General features: G+C 37.9%; 2 protein-coding genes across 2 annotated transcripts in view; both read left to right on the top strand.

Annotated features, from left to right (window-relative positions):
• The window catches only part of LOC103519485 (V-type proton ATPase 16 kDa proteolipid subunit-like), a 13876-nt gene extending 6625 nt beyond the window's left edge, over window positions 1–7251 (top strand). The window contains exons 2-4 of the mRNA XM_026830969.1: window positions 681–912; window positions 1212–1387; window positions 7241–7251. Coding sequence (XP_026686770.1) covers window positions 681–912; window positions 1212–1387; window positions 7241–7251 — 419 coding nt within the window. The remainder of the gene's footprint in view (window positions 1–680; window positions 913–1211; window positions 1388–7240) is intronic.
• A 1454-nt stretch (window positions 7252–8705) lies between these two features.
• On the top strand, window positions 8706–15627 carry LOC103519486 (carbonic anhydrase-related protein 10-like; the record flags this gene model as incomplete). The annotated part of the gene is made up of 3 exons (XM_008484574.2): window positions 8706–8906; window positions 9424–9615; window positions 15465–15627. Coding segments are annotated over exons 1-3 (511 nt in total), but the record flags the coding sequence as incomplete, so codon positions are not given.
• Between the last annotated feature and the right edge of the window lie 2494 nt (window positions 15628–18121).

An 18121-nucleotide genomic window follows, 5' to 3' on the forward strand; every position in this document is an offset into this window, starting at 1 on the left:
CTCTTGACATCCATTGACGATTTCACAGGTAGTAGGGTTTTTGCATTTTCTCAGTTGTTTTCCGTCCTATGGTCTTTCGGGTCGGAAGAGACTCTGGTTAGAATAACCAAAATCCCATTTTAGACCGCACCTCCCCTTAGTTTTTGGGTACTGGATTCATGATCATTGTTACATCTTACACGATTGGGAAACTTCGCGTATTGATCCGACTAAATCAATGACTAGTCCCTTCAATGCACTACGGTGTAATGATTACTTACGTACTTATGGTATAGGTGGTAGAATCCTTCTTAAAGGGATGAAGAGGTGATCCCATGATCCATGTTGTACCAATCAACACGGTATTCAAGACATACAAAAATAAAAAGGTACAGTTTATTTTCAATAATCTATTCATTACAATTAAATAAATCTTAGTTATCGATAATAAAATGTAAAAGAAAGGTGTTAACTTTCATTTTTCATGATAGTCCTTCATTACCTCTTCTATTCTAACCGGTCTCACGTCGTTCCCGGTAACTGAGCCCAAACAAAAAAAAAAAAAAAAAAAAAAAAAAAAAAAAAAAAACTAGAAAACCACTCACATTACCTATTGAGTGGTCAGTCAAAAAAACTCTTTAATAAATTGAGGGACCAGAATTTTAAGATACAATGAGTTCTCTTTTGGAAAATGGTATAATTTCTGCTCCTTCCTCTAATCACTTTCATTTTGAATGTTACAGCATTGGGTGCAGCCTATGGCACGGCCAAGGCAGGCACAGGTATTGCTGCCATGTCAGTCATGAGGCCAGAGCTCATCATGAAATCCATCATTCCAGTTGTCATGGCTGGTATTATTGCTATCTACGGTCTAGTAGTAGCTGTACTGATATCAGGAGCAGTACAGGAACCTGTGAAATACCCAGCATACAAGTAAGTTGAATATAATTATGTAGATTTGTTGTCACGTGGTGGGTAGAATACAAGGGTACATTTTGAGCTTTGTAAAAGAACAATTTAATTCAAACTTGGTGCATATTGTAAAGATGAAAGAGGTTCAACTACTAGCTGGCAAAAGGTTTAACTGAACTTGATACAAACTGACCTTCCATTGCATAAGTATGTTCGTGTTGGAATTGTGTGGGATAACATTTAAAGCTTACAAAGAACTAGTGCGTAAATGAAAGGATAAATGTGGTTAACTGACTTGGTTTTCTTTTCTTTGTTCACAGGGGTTTTATACATCTTGGTGCTGGATTAGCAGTAGGGTTCAGTGGTTTAGCTGCCGGGTTTGCCATTGGAATTGTAGGAGATGCTGGTGTGAGAGGGACAGCACAACAACCTCGTCTGTTCGTTGGTATGATTTTGATTCTTATCTTTGCTGAAGTACTTGGTCCCTATTTTTTAAGTCTTATTAAAAGTTGCACTACTACTTTTGAATATCTACTAGCAATTAGTTTGTTTTTTCATTGTTTATTCCCTTCCAATATCATTTACAATCAAAGTCACGAATTCTCTTGGGTTCGAGACAGGCATTTTGCTAAAAAAAAAAAACAAGTCTTAAAAAACCCCAATATCTCTTCATATTTTCACATTTTGTGGAGGATGTGCATAATAATAAATATGATGGATAAGTCAAAGCACCAGAGGACAATGAAAAACAAGTTCAAGACTCTCTTATACTTGTTCTTAAGAACAGAAATGTGGGGACGGGTTTTCGATAGGTAAGCTCCGAGTCGAAAAAAAAATAACAATATGGAAAACCAAATACATAGTATTGAATGTAAAGGAGGAATAAGAAGATTGAGAAAGAAGGGTAAAAGGGAGACAGACGAAAAAGAGGATAAGAAGAAGGAAATGCAGAAAGAGGAGAAGAGAGAAGAGAGAGAAAGAGAAAGAGAGAGAGAGAGAGAGAGAGGGAGAGAGAGAGAGAGAGAGAGAGAGAGAGAGAGGATGAACGAAAGGAAATTCAGAAAAATGAGAGAAAGAAGACAACGAGGATAAGTAAGAAAAGAAGAAGAAGGCGGAGGAGGAGGAGGAGACGGAGAAGGAAAACAAATTCACAAATTGTAAGTAAACATAGAAAGGTGATGTGTGCTTCAGAAAAAAATTGGGTAAATATTGTTTCGAAATTTTCCTGGACAAGGTATATGAATGGAGAAAAGTGGGTGGTGGAGAAGCAGAAAAAAAGGAAGAAGAGGAGGAGGAGGAGGAGAAGAAGAAGAAGAAGAAGAAGAAGAAGAAGAAGAAGAAGAAGAAGAAGAAGAAGAAGAAGAAGAAGAAGAAGAAGATCTCGAGTTGAAATCCACAAGTTTGGCCATGCCTCGGGATGAACTAGCGGGATTCCGGAGCGAAGCGACGGAATTCAGCTAGTAAATACATAAATACATCTTGTAAATTGAAGATTGAAAATGAGGGATAAGGTTGTTAAATCAATAAACAACCCTTGACTTAGAGAAACCATTCTCTGAGACGAATCACAGAAATTAAGCAACTTTGAGCGTGGAATGTATCCGCCAAGGTGACTTAACCGGTTGCCATACTGAAAGTATGATTCTTAAGGTAGAAACACACTTACGTCACGTCATGTCACGTGAAAGTAGTGTCGCTGTCCTGAACGACATTAGCTACAATCCTACAATATTATGGGAAAACTTTGAACTACATCTTTATGACTCCCCATGACTCACGTGACGTGACATGATGGTAGTGTGTTTCTACCTTTACTCCTCTTTTTTTCCCAAGTATAAAAATCTTGTTAAAGTCAGAAAGCGTCAAAAAGATTTGAACAGATGCATCACTTTCTACAATATTATGGGAAAACTTTGAACTACATCTTTATGACTCCCCATGACTTCACGTGACGTGACATGATGGTAGTGTGTCTCTACCTTTACTCCTCTTTTTTTCCCAAGTATAAAAATCTTGTTAAAGTCAGAAAGCGTCAAAAAGATTTGAACAGATGCATCACTTTTTCTCTGCCTCCTATTTATTATAAACGTATAAAACTAATTGACGGATTAATCCCCATGGAACCTCAGTGCTATTGTGTGAATGAGAGATGAGAAGGGAGGGGATGGAAAGTAACTTTTCTCTCCAAATAGAGTCTGTTGTAAGCAAAAAGAAATGTTGCTAAAAGCCTTTTTTAGTTTTTTCAACCAGAAGATGATAGATCAATAAGAAAAGTGCTTAGGTAATAAAGCATATTTAAAGTTGAAAATCCTGACTATTGACTACTTTTGAATGGAACAGCATATTCAAAGAGACTACTTCGAAGATAATTATTTTTACTTTTATAGCCCTTTTTTAGTTTTTTATTCAACCAGAAGATGATAGATCAATAAGAAAAGTGCTTAGTTAATAAAGGATATTTAGAGTTGAAAATCCTGACTATTGACTACTTTTGAATGGAACAGCATATTCAAAGAGACTACTTCGAAGATAATTATTTTTACTTTTATAGCAAAACATTTAACTTTTTACCTTCTTGCGATTTAGCATTAATATTTCCTGTTCCATTGCTAAAATACTATTAAAAAGGATTATAGAAAAACAAAAAAGCACCATTTTATTAAAACAGGCCAATTATCTCTCAGTTTGAAAAACAAAGTTTTATTTGCACAACTGACCCATGGAAACTCTGGAGGTAAACTTTTGCACACTCAATCCATTACATTCAGATCTCACTTGAGTTTATTTACCTCGGTTAATCTGAGAGGTAAAATTAACTTGGGAATATTTTTTTGGAAAGTTCACTTTCGGACTTTGTGCGTAACTTTCTTTCTCAATGAATCTTTAGGTAGCTGGATAAATGCAGTTATTCACAGGGTGGACTTTTGAACTATTGACTTTGGACTTTTTTTTTACCAAGAATATTTATATTTAGAAAAAGATTTCCAATTTCCAGACTGTAAGCCTGATGTAAACCAGACAAAATCAATTGAAAAAAACAACATTTTAAACAAATTGAACAAGACATTTTTCTCTCCCCCATTCTCCTCCTTATCTCTCCCCTCCCCTGACCTTTATCTCTCTCTCGTTCCCTTGTCAATCTTTTTCTCTCCCTTCTTCTATCTTGGCTCCTGATAGTGACTTTTGTGAGTTCCGACTTTCTCAAAAAGAGATAGACACCGTGAAATTGAATAGATATTCACATTTTAACCCACAGATAAGGAAGAAAAGGAGGGGGAGGGAGAGGGCACCCAAACAATACCCTGTACTAAGGAGAACGAGGGAGAGAGATAAAAAGAGAAAGAGAAGGAAAGAAAAAGAAATAGCACGGGAGAGAGAGAATGGGACAGAATAACCGGGAGGGAGAGACAGAGAGAGTTAAAGAAAAGGATCAAGAGGGTAAAAGGAGAGAAAGGGAGAGTGAGAGGAAGAGAATGATGGAGGGAGGGGAGAAAGAGAGTGGGAGAAAGGGAAAAAGTAACTGAGAGGAAGGAGTCGGACAGAAAGAAAGAGTGGAAGAGAGGGGGGATAGGAAAGAAAGACTGAGATTAAGGGAGAGCGATATTGATACAGGGAGAAAGAGGGAGGGAGAGGGAGAGAGAGAGTGAGAGGAAGAAAATGATGGAGGGAGGGGAGAAAGAGAGTGGGAGAAAGGGAAGGAGTAACTGAGAGGAAGGAGTCGGACAGAAAGAAAGAGTGGAAGAGAGGGGGGATAGGAAAGAAAGACTGAGATTAAGGGAGAGAGAGATTGATACAGGGAGAAAGAGGGAGGGAGAGGGAGAGAGAGAGTGAGAGGAAGAAAATGATGGAGGGAGGGGAGAAAGAGAGAAAGGGAAAGAGAGGGAGATATTAAAGGAAGGGGAAAGGGAGATATAGACAGAGGCAGAGTACAGGTGTGTAAACAGGAATAAAGGGGTTGGTAGAGTAGGGAATGTGTAGGGATGCTCTTGTAAATTTTCAACATTTTTGAAAATAATACGCGAGGTTTGGGAATCAGGTAGTTCATAATCTTCTTAGTGAAAATTTTCGCATTTTCCGAGAGCTTGTTTTCCGCGTATTTTTGTGAACTTCGTGCTGGTTAATAAACGTGCAGACAATGCAAGAGGCTTAGCCTACTAGGTATCTCTACTCTATACATAACTATAGGTAGAGAGGTAGGTAATATCTATATAGGCCTACTTCACCTACGCCTAACAGGTGCGAGCTTTTCCCAAGAATTAGGTCCAATTTTCTGTTTTTGTGTGTTTTATGTACGGATAAATTTTTTTTGTAGCGGGTCAATGCAACAAATTCTTCTAAAAAACGGATTTTCAACACGAAAAAATTGCGATAAATTCAATGCTGCCTGCGATAAATTCACAACACACAATACAAAAAAAAAAAAAAAAAAAAAAAAAACCCCTTCCCGCCCCCCAAAGGTTTTATTTAATTTTAAAAAAAAAAAAAAAAAAAAAAAAAAAAAAAAAATCCGCCTTCGCGCCGCTCAAAGTTTATATTAATTTTAACACAAAATAATGTTATTAAAAATTCTGAAATTGTTTACACACCAGATTAAGCTTCAGGGCGCGTTGTTGTGACATCACCTCCCTTCTACCCCATTTCAGCAAAAAGCTATCAGCAAAATGTATGATTTATTACAAAATCAATGTCTCATAATATAAGAATAAGGATCTGATTGTTATATTTTTTCCACCCAACAAAGAATGAATGATTACCTACATAGCACATACTCCATGTAGGGGTGGAGTACCATATAGGGGTACATACCCCACATCAGATATCGGGTGAATATCGTGGAAACTAACCTACAACCTACATTTACCTGGGTGTTTTGAGTAATTTTGGTAGGTAAATAAATCTTTTTTGAGTTCGTACCTAACCTACAATCGACAATAAATATGGAATTAATCAAATTAAGAGCATTTTAACGAGTTACTAATGGATATAAAATATGATTACAAAAATCCAGATAGAATTAATAATAATAATAAAAAAGAAATCGTGGTCTCTATTCTTATAGAAACAGTGGTGACGGTGTTTAATCAACTACGAAAATGTCTCTTTTTACGTTATCTCAAAAATAAATATGTAGGTAAAGGTAGATAGACACATCTTATGAGCTTCCGAATTAACCGCATAAATTATGTGAATAAATACCTATGGGTATTTCTACGACCGATAAAAATGTCTCTAACACACACCTATGTACCTACCAGAATAACCAGATTTTGCAGAAGTAAATATGTACAAAGCTACAAAATACATTAGACCTTCCATTGATTCACCCGACGCAAAAAAGGGTAATTTCCCTCCTCCGAACTTATTCCTAAAGTTGATATTGCCACAGAGACAGGGTAGGAGACTATGAGGAAAGATGAGAAAAGTTGGAAAATTTACATTTAATCAACTACCAAAATGTCTCTTTTTACGTTATCTCAAAAATAAATATGTAGGTCACACTATAATAAATCTAAATAAAATATGTAGGTAAAGGTAGATAGACACATATTACGAGCTTCCGAATTAACCGCATAAATTATGTGAATAAATACATATGGGTGTTTCTACGACCGATAAAAAATGTCTCTAACACACACCTATGTACCTACCAGAATAACCAAATTTTGCAGGAAGTAAATATGTACAAAGCTACAAAATACATTAGACCTTCCATTGATTCACCCGACGCAAAAAAAGGTAATTTCCCTGCTCCGAACTTAGTCCTAAAGTTGATATTGCCACAGAGACAGGGTAGGAGACTATGAGGAAAGATGAGAAAAGTTGGAAAATTTACATTGATAAAAAAAAAGGAGAATGGTGTGGTTTCCTGTCAGTTCATGGAAAAAAATCTCCGATAACAGAAACATTGTGCTTCACAAACCTCCGAGAGAAAGAGGAGAGACCTACTCTTGTACAGCACAGTGCTTTTTCTGTGGGGAAAAGAGGTTTGATGTAGGGATTTTTTTTTTTTAAGAGGTTTGACAGAGGGAACTGTAACTGCTATGGTCTTATCGTCCCGAAATCGAAGAGAGAAGGAAGACAGGATAGGAAAAAGCCAGCCGTTCCGAGAACGAACATTATCCCATCAGGATAAAATCCAGCAACAAGGCAGACGCGCTTAGCTAACCTCGTAACTAACTGGGCTGTTTTTATATTCTTTATGTCACTCCTGGAATTCAAATCGTAGCCTTCTGGTTATGGATCCAATTCCTTGGTCAAGTATAGGCACCACCTGGAACTGTCCCAGGTGGTGCCTATACTTGACCAAGGAATTGGATCCATAACCAGAAGGCTACGATTTGAATTCCAGGAGTGACATAAAGATAAAGAATATAAAAACAGCCCAGTTATGTAGCTACGAGGTTAGCTAAGCGCGTCTGCCTTGTTGTCCGGGCCAACTGAAAGTATACTGTATGTAGAGGTTTTGGTTCGTACTTGGTGTAGAGGTATGTAATATGTATGTATCCTACCAAACAATAATGTCGATTCGGGACGCGAATCCGCGAACATAATTGCCAAATCCGCGAACAAAATCGCCAAATCCGCGACCATAATCGCGAAATCCGACATCAAACCTCTTTTCCCCACAGAAAAAGCACTGTGCTGTACAAGAATAGGTCTCTCCTCTTTCTCTCGGAGGTTTGTGAAGCACAATGTTTCTGTTATCGGAGATTTTTTTCCATGAACTGACAGGAAACCACACCATTCTCCTTTTTTTTATCAATGTAAATTTTCCAACTTTTCTCATCTTTCCTCATAGTCTCCTACCCTGTCTCTGTGGCAATATCAACTTTAGGACTAAGTTCGGAGCGGGGAAATTACCTTTTTTTGCGTCGGGTGAATCAATGGAAGGTCTAATGCATTTTGTAGCTTTGTACATATTTACTTCCTGCAAAATCTGGTTATTCTGGTAGGTACATAGGTGTGTGTTAGAGACATTTTTTATCGGTCGTAGAAACACCTATATGTATTTATTCACATAATTTATGCGGTTAATTCGGAAGCTCATAATATGTGTCTATCTACCTTTACCTACATATTTATTTTTGAGATAACGTAAAAAGAGACATTTTGGTAGTTGATTGAACACCGTCACCACTGTTTCTATAAGAATAGGGACCACGATTTCTTTTGGAAAATTTAGAATGAAGAGCTTATATATGATTTTTTTAAGAGGTTTGATAGAGGAAACTGTTATTGCTAGGGTCTTATCTTCCCGAAATCGAAGAGAGAAGGAAGACAGGATAGGAGAAAGCCAGCCGGTCCGAGAACGAACCTTATTCCTACCGGGTAAAACCCGCCGCGTGCGGGAATCGAACCCGCGGCCTAGCGCTTAGAAGGCACACGCGCTACCAACCAAGCTAACTAAGCTGGCAGGAAAATACTATTTATAGAGAAATGACTGAGATGTGTCCCAAAGTACATTAAACGAAGATGATTATTTATTGAAATAGGGCTCAGAGCCTTACCTGCATGCGTTTAGGGTTCGTCACAAAAATAGTTGTCTGACAGTTGGAAAATGTTCTCTGAGAGAGAAGGAAGACAGGATAGGAGAAAGCCAGCCGGTCCGAGAACGAACCTTATTCCTACCGGATAAAACCCGCCCCGTGCGGGAATCGAACTCGCAGCCTAGCGCTTAGAAGGCACACGCGTTACCAACCAAGCTAACTAAGCTGGCAGGAAAATACTATTTATAGAGAAATGACTGAGATGTGTCCCCAAAGTACATTAAACGAAGATGATTTATTGAAATAGGGCTCAGAGCCTTACCTGCATGCGTTTAGGGTTCGTCACAAAAATAGTTGTCTGACAGTTGGAAAATGTTCTCTATGTCCACAGGACCACAATACTGGGGCCGTATCAATCCAGAGTGGAGCCTTTGTAACAAAGGTCGCCGTCAGTCACCGATCAATGTAGACCCTGAACATCTTCTGTTTGACCCTCATCTCACCGAGCTGGAAATCGACAAAAACAAAGTAAGATTGCAAGAAATTTACAAAGACAAAAACAAAGTGAAATCGCAAAGACATTAACTAAGATTAGATAAAAACAAAGTAAGATTGCAAGAAATTTACAAAGACAAAAACAAAGGAAGAGTTGAAGAACTTAACACTTAAGAGAGACAAAAACAAAATAAGATTTGAAAAAATTAACCAAGACAAAAACAAAGTAAGATTTCAAGAAATGGCACGTGATGTCCAGAAAGAGTTGCTATCTCTATCTCAATGTTGCCTAGCTTTAGTGATCCATTGGGAGCTGGCGAATTCAACGTGCTATATGATATAGTTTTTAGCATTTTCGGTTAGTTTTTAGTCCGTCCTTCCTTTATTTTTACTTTATCAAGCGTGGCGGGAGGCGCGCGAACGTCAAGAGTTCGAAGCGCCACCTGGCCTACATATATTAACACGAAACATAGTTTCATGGTTTTTCGGCAATTATCAATTTTTATGACAATTTTATTATTATCTACCTATCTTTCTTTTTTTATCCCAGGTCAGTGGCGTACTACAGAACACCGGACAGTCACTCGTATTCCGAGTGGACAAGGATACCAAGCACCATGTCAATATCAGTGGAGGACCACTGGCTTACCGGTATCAGTTTGAGGAGTTCTATTTCCGATATGGCCAGGTCAATGATAAGGGCTCCGAACATCAGATACATGGCTATTCGTTCCCCGGAGAGGTAAGTTTATTTTTAGTTCCCCTTTTCGATATTTTGCACTGAAAAGAAGGGGAAAAAATCCACCCTAAAATCACTAAAAATTCTGTGAACTGTTTTAGAGCGATGCGTCATTGACTCTGACCTATGGAGCCAACCTAAGTAGTTAGCTTGGAGGGTGGAGCTTCTTCCTTTTAAGCGCTAGGTTGCGGGTTCGATTCCCGCCCGGGGCTAATTTTATCCTAAGCAAATAAAGTTCGTTCTCGGAACGACTGGCTTTCTCATTTTCTGTCCTCCTTGTCTCCGATTTCGGAACGATGAGATCTCTTTTTAGATATGTATACCTTCCTCACCTTTACCTTCCAATCTAAATAGGCTGGCTAATAATTCCTCTAATTCCTACCCTACCCCAAAGCTCAAACAAAGTATGAAAATTTTACAAGCTAAAAACAAGAGAGATTACGTTCAGTCCACTTGAACTTTGGTGAAATTTTCATTCAAACTAGGCGAGGCTCGAAATAATGTTCATTTACCCCCAAACGGGACACTCAGCCCCGCCTGGAGAAGGTTTACCGGGACCCCGGATAGGGGGGTTGGGTTTACCGGGACGGGACAGGTAAGGAGGGCGAATTGGGTTTACCGGGATGGGGGAGGGAGTGCAAGGGGGGAGATTGGGCTCATTGTGTTCATTCCTAAAGGGGTAAGAATCCGCGCCTATCCTGGGCATGGGGTGGGAAGGAGGGGAAAGGAAGAAAAGGAGGGGGAGGGAGAGGGCACCCAAACAATACCCTGCACTAAGGAGAACGAGGGAGAGAGATAAAAAGAGAAAGAGAAGGAAAGAAAAAGAAATAGCGCGGGAGAGAGAGAATGGGACAGAGTAACCGGGAGGGAGAGACAGAGAGAGTTAAAGAAAAGGATCGAGAGAGTAAAAGGAGAGAAAGGGAGAGTGAGAGGAAGAGAATGATGGAGGGAGGGGAGAAAGAGAGTGGGAGAAAGGGAAAAAGTAACTGAGAGGAAGGAGTCGGACAGAAAGAAAGAGTGGAAGAGAGGGGGGATAGGAAAGAAAGACTGAGATTAAGGGAGAGAGAGATTGATACAGGGAGAAAGAGGGAGGGAGAGGGACGGAGGGAGGGGAGAGGGAGAGAGAGTGAGAGGAAGAAAATGACGGAGGGAGGGGAGAAAGAGAGGGAGATATTAAAGGAAGAGGAAGGGAGATATAGACAGAGGCAGAGTACAGGTGTGTAAACAGAAATAAAGGGGTTGGTGGAGTAGGGATTGTGTAGGGATGCTCTTGTAAATTTTCAACGTTTTTGAAAATAATACGCGAGGTTTGGGAATCAGGTAGTTCATAATCTTCTTAGTAAAATTTTTCGCATTTTCCGAGAGCTTGTTTTCCGCGTATTTTTGTGAATTTCGTGCTGGTTAATAAACGTGCAGACAATGCAAGAGGCTTAGCCTAGTATAGGTGCCTCTACCCTATACATACCTGTAGGTAGATAGGTAGGTAATACCCTTTTACCCCTGGTTATACCTACTTCGCCTACGCCTAACAGGTGCGAGCTTTTCCCAGGAATTACGTCCCATATTAGGTAATTTTTTGCCCTTGAGTTTCATGGATCTACGAATAATTTGCAATAAAATAAACTATTCTACAGATTTTCAATACGAAAATATGAAAATGCTATGATAAATTTACTCACACCCCTCACAAAAAAAAGCCTCCGCTCCAAGTTTATATTAATTTTCACACAAAATAATGTTATTAAAAAAATTCTGAAATTGTTTACACACCAGATTAAGCTTTAGGGCGCGTTGTTGTGACATCGCCTCCCTTCTACCCCATATTTCAGCAAAAACCCATCAGCACAATGTATGATTTATTACAAAATCAATGTCTCATAATATAAGAATAAGGATCTGATTGTTGTTATATTTTTTCCCTCCCAACAAAGAATGAATGATTACACCTCCCTTCTACCCCATTTCAGCAAAAACCTATCAGCAAAATGTATGATTTATTATTATTACAAAATCAATGTCTCATAATATAAGAATAAGGATCTGATTGTTGTTATATTTTTTCCCTCCCAACAAAGAATGAATGATTACCTACATAGCACATACTCCATGATGTAGGGGTGGAGTACCATATAGGGATACATACCCCACATCAGATATAGAGTGAACATCGTGGAAACTAACCTACATTTACCTGGGTATTTTGAGTAATTTTGGTAGGTAAATAAATCTTTTACCTTTCCTTGTTTGGTTTGATAGGAGGGGGGTGGGGGACTTTCGTACCTAAATACGATCGACAATAAATGTGGAATTAATCAAATTAAGAGCATATCAAGTTACAAATAGTTATAAATTAAATTTTGGTAGGTAAATAAATCTTTTACCTTTCCTTGTTTGGTTTGATAGGAGGGGGGCGGGGGACTTTCGTACCTAAATACGATCGACAATAAATGTGGAATTAATCAAATTAAGAGCATATCAAGTTACAAATAGTTATAAATTATGATTACAAAAATCCAGATAGGATTAATAATAATAATAAATTTAAAAGGATTGAAATCAATATTAACAATAGGTTTTTATTTATTTAGTTCAAATGGACTTTTTTAATTACCGTACCTACATGTTACTGTACCAGCATCACTGTACTAAACTTTAACTACTGTACCAGCGAAATAGCAGAAAGTTTGTGGTGTTCTGTACCTATACTTAGTTCATGAAATTATATCAAGTACCTAGGTAAAAATTTGTTCTCTGGAAGCAGAGTGCACACCGTACCTACCTACATGTTACTGCAACAGCATCACTGTACTATATAAGCTTTAACTACTGTACCAGCGAAATAGCAGGAAGTTTGTGGTGTTCTGTACCTATACTTAGTTCATGAAATTATATCAAGTACCTAGGTAAAAATTTGTTCTCTGGAAGCAGAGTGCACTTTGAAATTTGGAAACACCTTCAAGGGGAAAAGTGAATTTCCTTTACGTATTGTTCGAATTACAGTTAGGTATACGTACTTATCTACCTACTACCTACGTAGAAATATATGGAACACATCCCAGGTAATAACGTGTCTTTAAAAATACATGGATTTGTTATTACTCTCCCATACAGTTAGGTATACGTACTTACATACCTACTACCTACGTAGAAATATATGGAACACATCCCAGGTAATAACGTGTCTTTAAAAATACATGGATTTGTTATTACTCTCCCAAACGTATTGTTCGAATCACAGTTAGGTATACTTACCTACCTACTACCTACGTAGAAATATATGGAACACATCCCAGGTAATAACGTGTCTTTAAAAATACATGGATTTGTTATTACTCTCCCAAAGCTCGAGGGACGTTTTCCTTAAAATTTGATCAATCAAACTTTTTTGACGCATTTTCTTCCATTTGTTTTCCTTTTCATTCGAGATTTCTCCTGTCAAGCACACAGCTTTTTTTTGCCCAATAATTTCCTCAAAATATGGATATAACCCAGGAGGAAAATTCTCAGGTATATTTTTGCATAGTGCTGGGATAACTTGCCCAATAATTTCCTCAAAATATGGATATAACCCAGGAGGAAAATTCTCAGGTATATTTTTGCATAGTGCTGGGATAACTAGACATAAAAAGGTCTTTTCAAGGCATTGAATGGTACCAGTAGTGGGTTCTGACTACGACTGTCCTGAGTTCGATCCCTCTATGCTATGACTATGAGGTCGATGAAAAATCCCCTAAATTCAAGTGTTCCCAATCCGCGGGAATCGAAGTAGAGATCTTCTACATAGCGAGCCTCATTAACCTCACCTAGCTTCGTCAATGTTACCGTCAATGGATCAACCGTGTTCTAAAACCTGAATGAAGGGCATTGAATGGTACCAGTAGTGGGTTCTGACTACGACTGTCCTGAGTTCGATCCCTCTATGCTATGACTATGAGGTCGATGAAAAATCCCCTAAATTCAAGTGTTCCCAATCCGCGGGAATCGAAGTAGAGATCTTCTACATAGCGAGCCTCATTAACCTCACCTAGCTTCGTCAATGTTACCGTCAATGGATCAACCGTGTTCTAAAACCTGAATGAAGAAGATAAGATGCCTTCACAGGCGAAACGTCTAATTGAATAAAACAAAAAATACAACCAGACCTTGTGAATTGTATCAGTTACTGTCCCTTCAATTCTTCATTTTAAAACTAAATAAAGAAGAAGAAGAAGAAGAAGAAGAAGAAGAAGAAGAAGAAGAAGAAGAAGAAAAAAAAAACTTGACTCTTTTTATACACATTTTTCCATTCCCGAATCCCAGACGAAAACTGCCCGCTTATCCCATTATCTGTTAAGAGTCCTGATAGAAATGTATATTGTATTTTGTTTTCAGGCAGTATGAGGGTAATGGATAACTTCCTTCGGGGTGAAGGAAAATCATAGAGGAAGGGTCGAGAGAGGAGGGGAAGGAAAGGAAAAAAAAAAACTAAAAGGAAAATCGGGAGAATTTTTCTGACTGTGAAAATAGAGGTGAAGGGAGGAAGAGGAGGAGAAATGAGGGGAAGGAAAACGGAAGGGAGGGGGGTAAAAGATTTTTCGACATTGCGTCCACTTTCCCTCTCCCGCCTTTCCGTGCAATATGGCTATTGATAATGTCCTCTCAAATCCCAGACGAAAACTTCCCGCTTATCCCATTATCTGTTAAGAGTCCTGATGGAAATGTATATTGTATTTTGTTTTCAGGCAGTATGAGGGTAATGGATAACTTCCTTCGGGCTGAGGGAAAAACAGAGAGGAAGGATCGAGAGAGGAGGGGAAGGAAAGGAAAAAAAAACTAAAAGGAAAATCGGGAGAATTTTTCTGACTGTGAAAATAGAGGTGAAGGGATGAAGAAAGAGGAGAAATGAGGGGAAGGAAAACGGAAGGGGAGGGGGTAAAAGATTTTTCGACATTGCGTCCACTTTCCCTCTCCCGCCTTTCCGTGCAATATGGCTATTGATAATGTCCTCTCACTCTTACTCTTTCTTTCCCCCTCTGTTGTTCTCTCTCCCTCATCTATCTTTGGGAAAACTTTAGTAAAGTCACTCACAGAAGGTCATCCGATACTCTTCCCATCTCTATCTCCTTTCCCTCTCCCCCCCTCTCTCTCTCAAACTCCCTCCATTCCCTTCTGTGTCGAGAAGTCCATTAAAAAAGGATGATGATGATGATGATGATGATGATGATGATGATGATGATGATGATGATAGGGAGAGAGCGTAAAGTCACTCACAGAAGGTCATCCGATACTCTTCCCATCTCTATCGCCTTTCCCTCTCCCCCCCTCTCTCTCTCAAACTCCCTCCATTCCCTTCTCTCTCTCTCTCTCTCTCTCTCTCTCTCTCAAACTCCCTCTCTGTGTCGAGAAGTCCATTAAAAAAGGATGATGATGATGATGATGATGATGATGATGATGATGATGATGATGATGATAGGGAGAGAGGATTCTAAGAATATTGATATTCCCGCCCGGGGCAGATTTTATCCTGATGGGATGGTGTTCGTTCTCGGAACGGCTGGCTTTCTCCTATCCTGTCTTCCTTCTCTCTTCGATTGATGAAAAAGCTTGCTCTTTTTTTTCTGGATGACTTCTTCGAAAAAAAGGCGCCTCCAAAAGAAGGAATGGGTATAAATGAGGTCAAATTGAACAAAATATGGGACAAATTGGAATTTTGTGCACTCCTCCTTCTTGTGCTACTCGAATCCAGTTTGTTCCTACTGTTTTTTTCAGGTCTTTATCCCATCTGGTCTCGGATGATCTGTTCTTATCAGCTTAAATTCCTATAAAAGCTATTCCTATATTAAAATCCCCGTTTCGATTGCCTCTGGTTTCAGATTCAGCTGTACGGATACAACGCAGAACTTTACCACAATATGTCGGAGGCGCAACATAAGCCCCAGGGTATTGTGGGCATATCCCTTATGATACAACTGGGGGAGAGATCGAATGATGAACTGAGGATTGTCACCACTAACTTCAACAAGGTTTTGTTCAGAGGTAAGACCAACAATATTTTTTTTTTATTTTTTTTTTTTGAACGGACGGAAAACCTCAGTAATAAAGTAGTACCTACCTAGTTCACTGAGAAAATAGGGTGACTGGGTTCTGGAACTCTAATATGGAACTCTACATCTGGTGACTTTACACAGGTTAATAGGGAAAAATTGGGCCTTCCATTGGGGGGAGTGATAACCTATAGATATACTCGTAGGTATCTACTATCTAACCTGCTAACTACCCTCCTATATCGATATCTGAGTGAGCATTTGAATTTGAAGTAAATTTAAATTGGGAATATCATAGGAAGAAAAGGAAATAAAGAGAAATAATAAACGATGGGAAATGGGGCGATTGCTTGATATTTTTCACTTAGATTTCGTGGTTAGGTTCGTGAATAAAGTGTAACTTTTATGAATTAAACAATTTCAGCGATGGTAAACATGATCATTTGTTTCAAATGATGACAGATGACAAATTAATATACCTATATTCCTATAAGTTACTTGATTTCGTCCTCAAAAGACTGAGTGAACTCTAAAATTTAAGAACACATTTTCTTTTCACTTAGATTTCGTGGTTAGGTACGTGAATAAAGTGTAACTTTTATGAATTAAACAATTTCAGCGATGGTAAACATGATCATTTATGATTCAAATGATGACAAATGGCAAATTAATATACCTATATTCCTATAAGTTACTTGATTTCGTCCTCAAAAGACTGAGTGAACTCTAAAATTCAAGAACACATTTTCTTGCAACCGGCCTATCCCACGCAACCTTTTTAACACACTCAAATGCATTTTCTATTTTCTTTGTGCGATTTTCTAACTTCCTCAAATTGAAAGTTTCTTAAGAGTATTGTAACCTCTGCATTTATTTACCTACCAAACCTCTTAAAAAGGCATGTGTGTGAATTTAACATTTGAATGAATTAAATTATTGTTTTGATTCCTTTCTTTCCGTTCCCTTTTGACGGCCGAATCTTCAAAGTACAGACTAAATTCTCCTTTTTTATGGGTAAAAATATACAAGTAGAAATCCCTTTGTTGGCATTTTGTTCAAATTTTACCAAGTTCCATTCACAATTCAAAAAAGGGTGTTTAATAAGAAGGGAATGGAATAACAAGAACAAGCAAGAAAGTCAGTTTATTCGGATAATTTTTTGCTTTTTTAACAATTAAAACGACTTAGTATTCAAATAACCCGACATTTGCAAATAACAATAACAACAACAATTTTGTCATGTGAGAAAATGATGAAACATCTCTGTATTATCGTGTCAAATACAACATGAAAACTTTATGGTAATCTACTGTATGACCCAGTAGTCAAATAACCCGACATTTGCAAATAACAATAACAACAATTTTGTCATGTGAGAAAATGATGAAACATCTCTGTATTATCGTGTCATATACAACATGAAAACTTTATGGTAATCTACTGTATAAGCAATGAGAATTTCTCCACCCTAAAACACAAGTGTTGGGCGCCTTTTCGGAAAAACATTTTTTCTCATATTTTATATAAAAAGTAACTTTTTTCTCTCTTTATTTTTGTCATGTGAGAAAATGATGAAACATCTCTGTATTATCGTGTCAAATACAACATGAAAACTTTATGGTAATCTACTGTATAAGCAATGAGAATTTCTGCACCCTAAAACACAAGTGTTGGGCGCCTTTTTGGAAAAACATTTTTTCTCATATTTTATATAAAAAGTAACTTTTTTCTCTCTTTATAAAAGATCTTATTAAAATAATATCTGTATTATTCGAAAACAGGGTGTAGCTAAAAAAGCAGACATTACTCGACACGAAAAAATGCGAGTAGGGACAATTCTAAGAATAATGATAGCTTGGAGAGAATAAAAATTGAAAAGTCGAATAGGACTGAAAAGTCCCTGTAACCCAGAAGTATGATACCACTGTACTATTTTTGTGGTGAATTTCTATTTCTAATGGAGTTTAAAGTTACCTTCCCGTTTTAGTGGACTTCAAATTATGTAGCTCTATAACTCATAGGTAGTAGGTACCATAACCTATACATAGTATGTACTTCTTTTTAGCTAAATTCCCTTTAGGGATGAGTATTTCATTTCTTGGCAAAGTCACACCTTTGAATGGGTCAGGGTTGTATTTTTTGGGTCTTTTGGGTCACTAGGAAGCTATTCGCTATGAAAGCCAATATTTTGTCTAGAATCTTTGTTGCCTTTTCGAATCTTTCCCTGTACGTATTTAGACGCCAGAAAGAGGAAAAGAAGGCGAAAAAAAAAAAACACACAGATTTTCCGCTTTTCTCTGTGTCTTTTCTTGTTATTTATTTTTTCCTCTCCATTTTCTTCTTCCCCTTTTCCTTTGTGCTCGGCTCTCCGTCTCCCTCTCTCTTTTTATTATCTGAACAAACAACGTTGCGTGGAAAGGATGTCACTAGATTTTTCCCTAATGATCTATACATCAGGTACGCTATACTCAACTGTTTTTTTTTTT

Source organism: Diaphorina citri, unplaced genomic scaffold (genome assembly GCF_000475195.1).
Source record: "Diaphorina citri unplaced genomic scaffold, Diaci psyllid genome assembly version 1.1 scaffold2751, whole genome shotgun sequence".
Classification (NCBI taxonomy): domain Eukaryota; kingdom Metazoa; phylum Arthropoda; class Insecta; order Hemiptera; family Psyllidae; genus Diaphorina; species Diaphorina citri.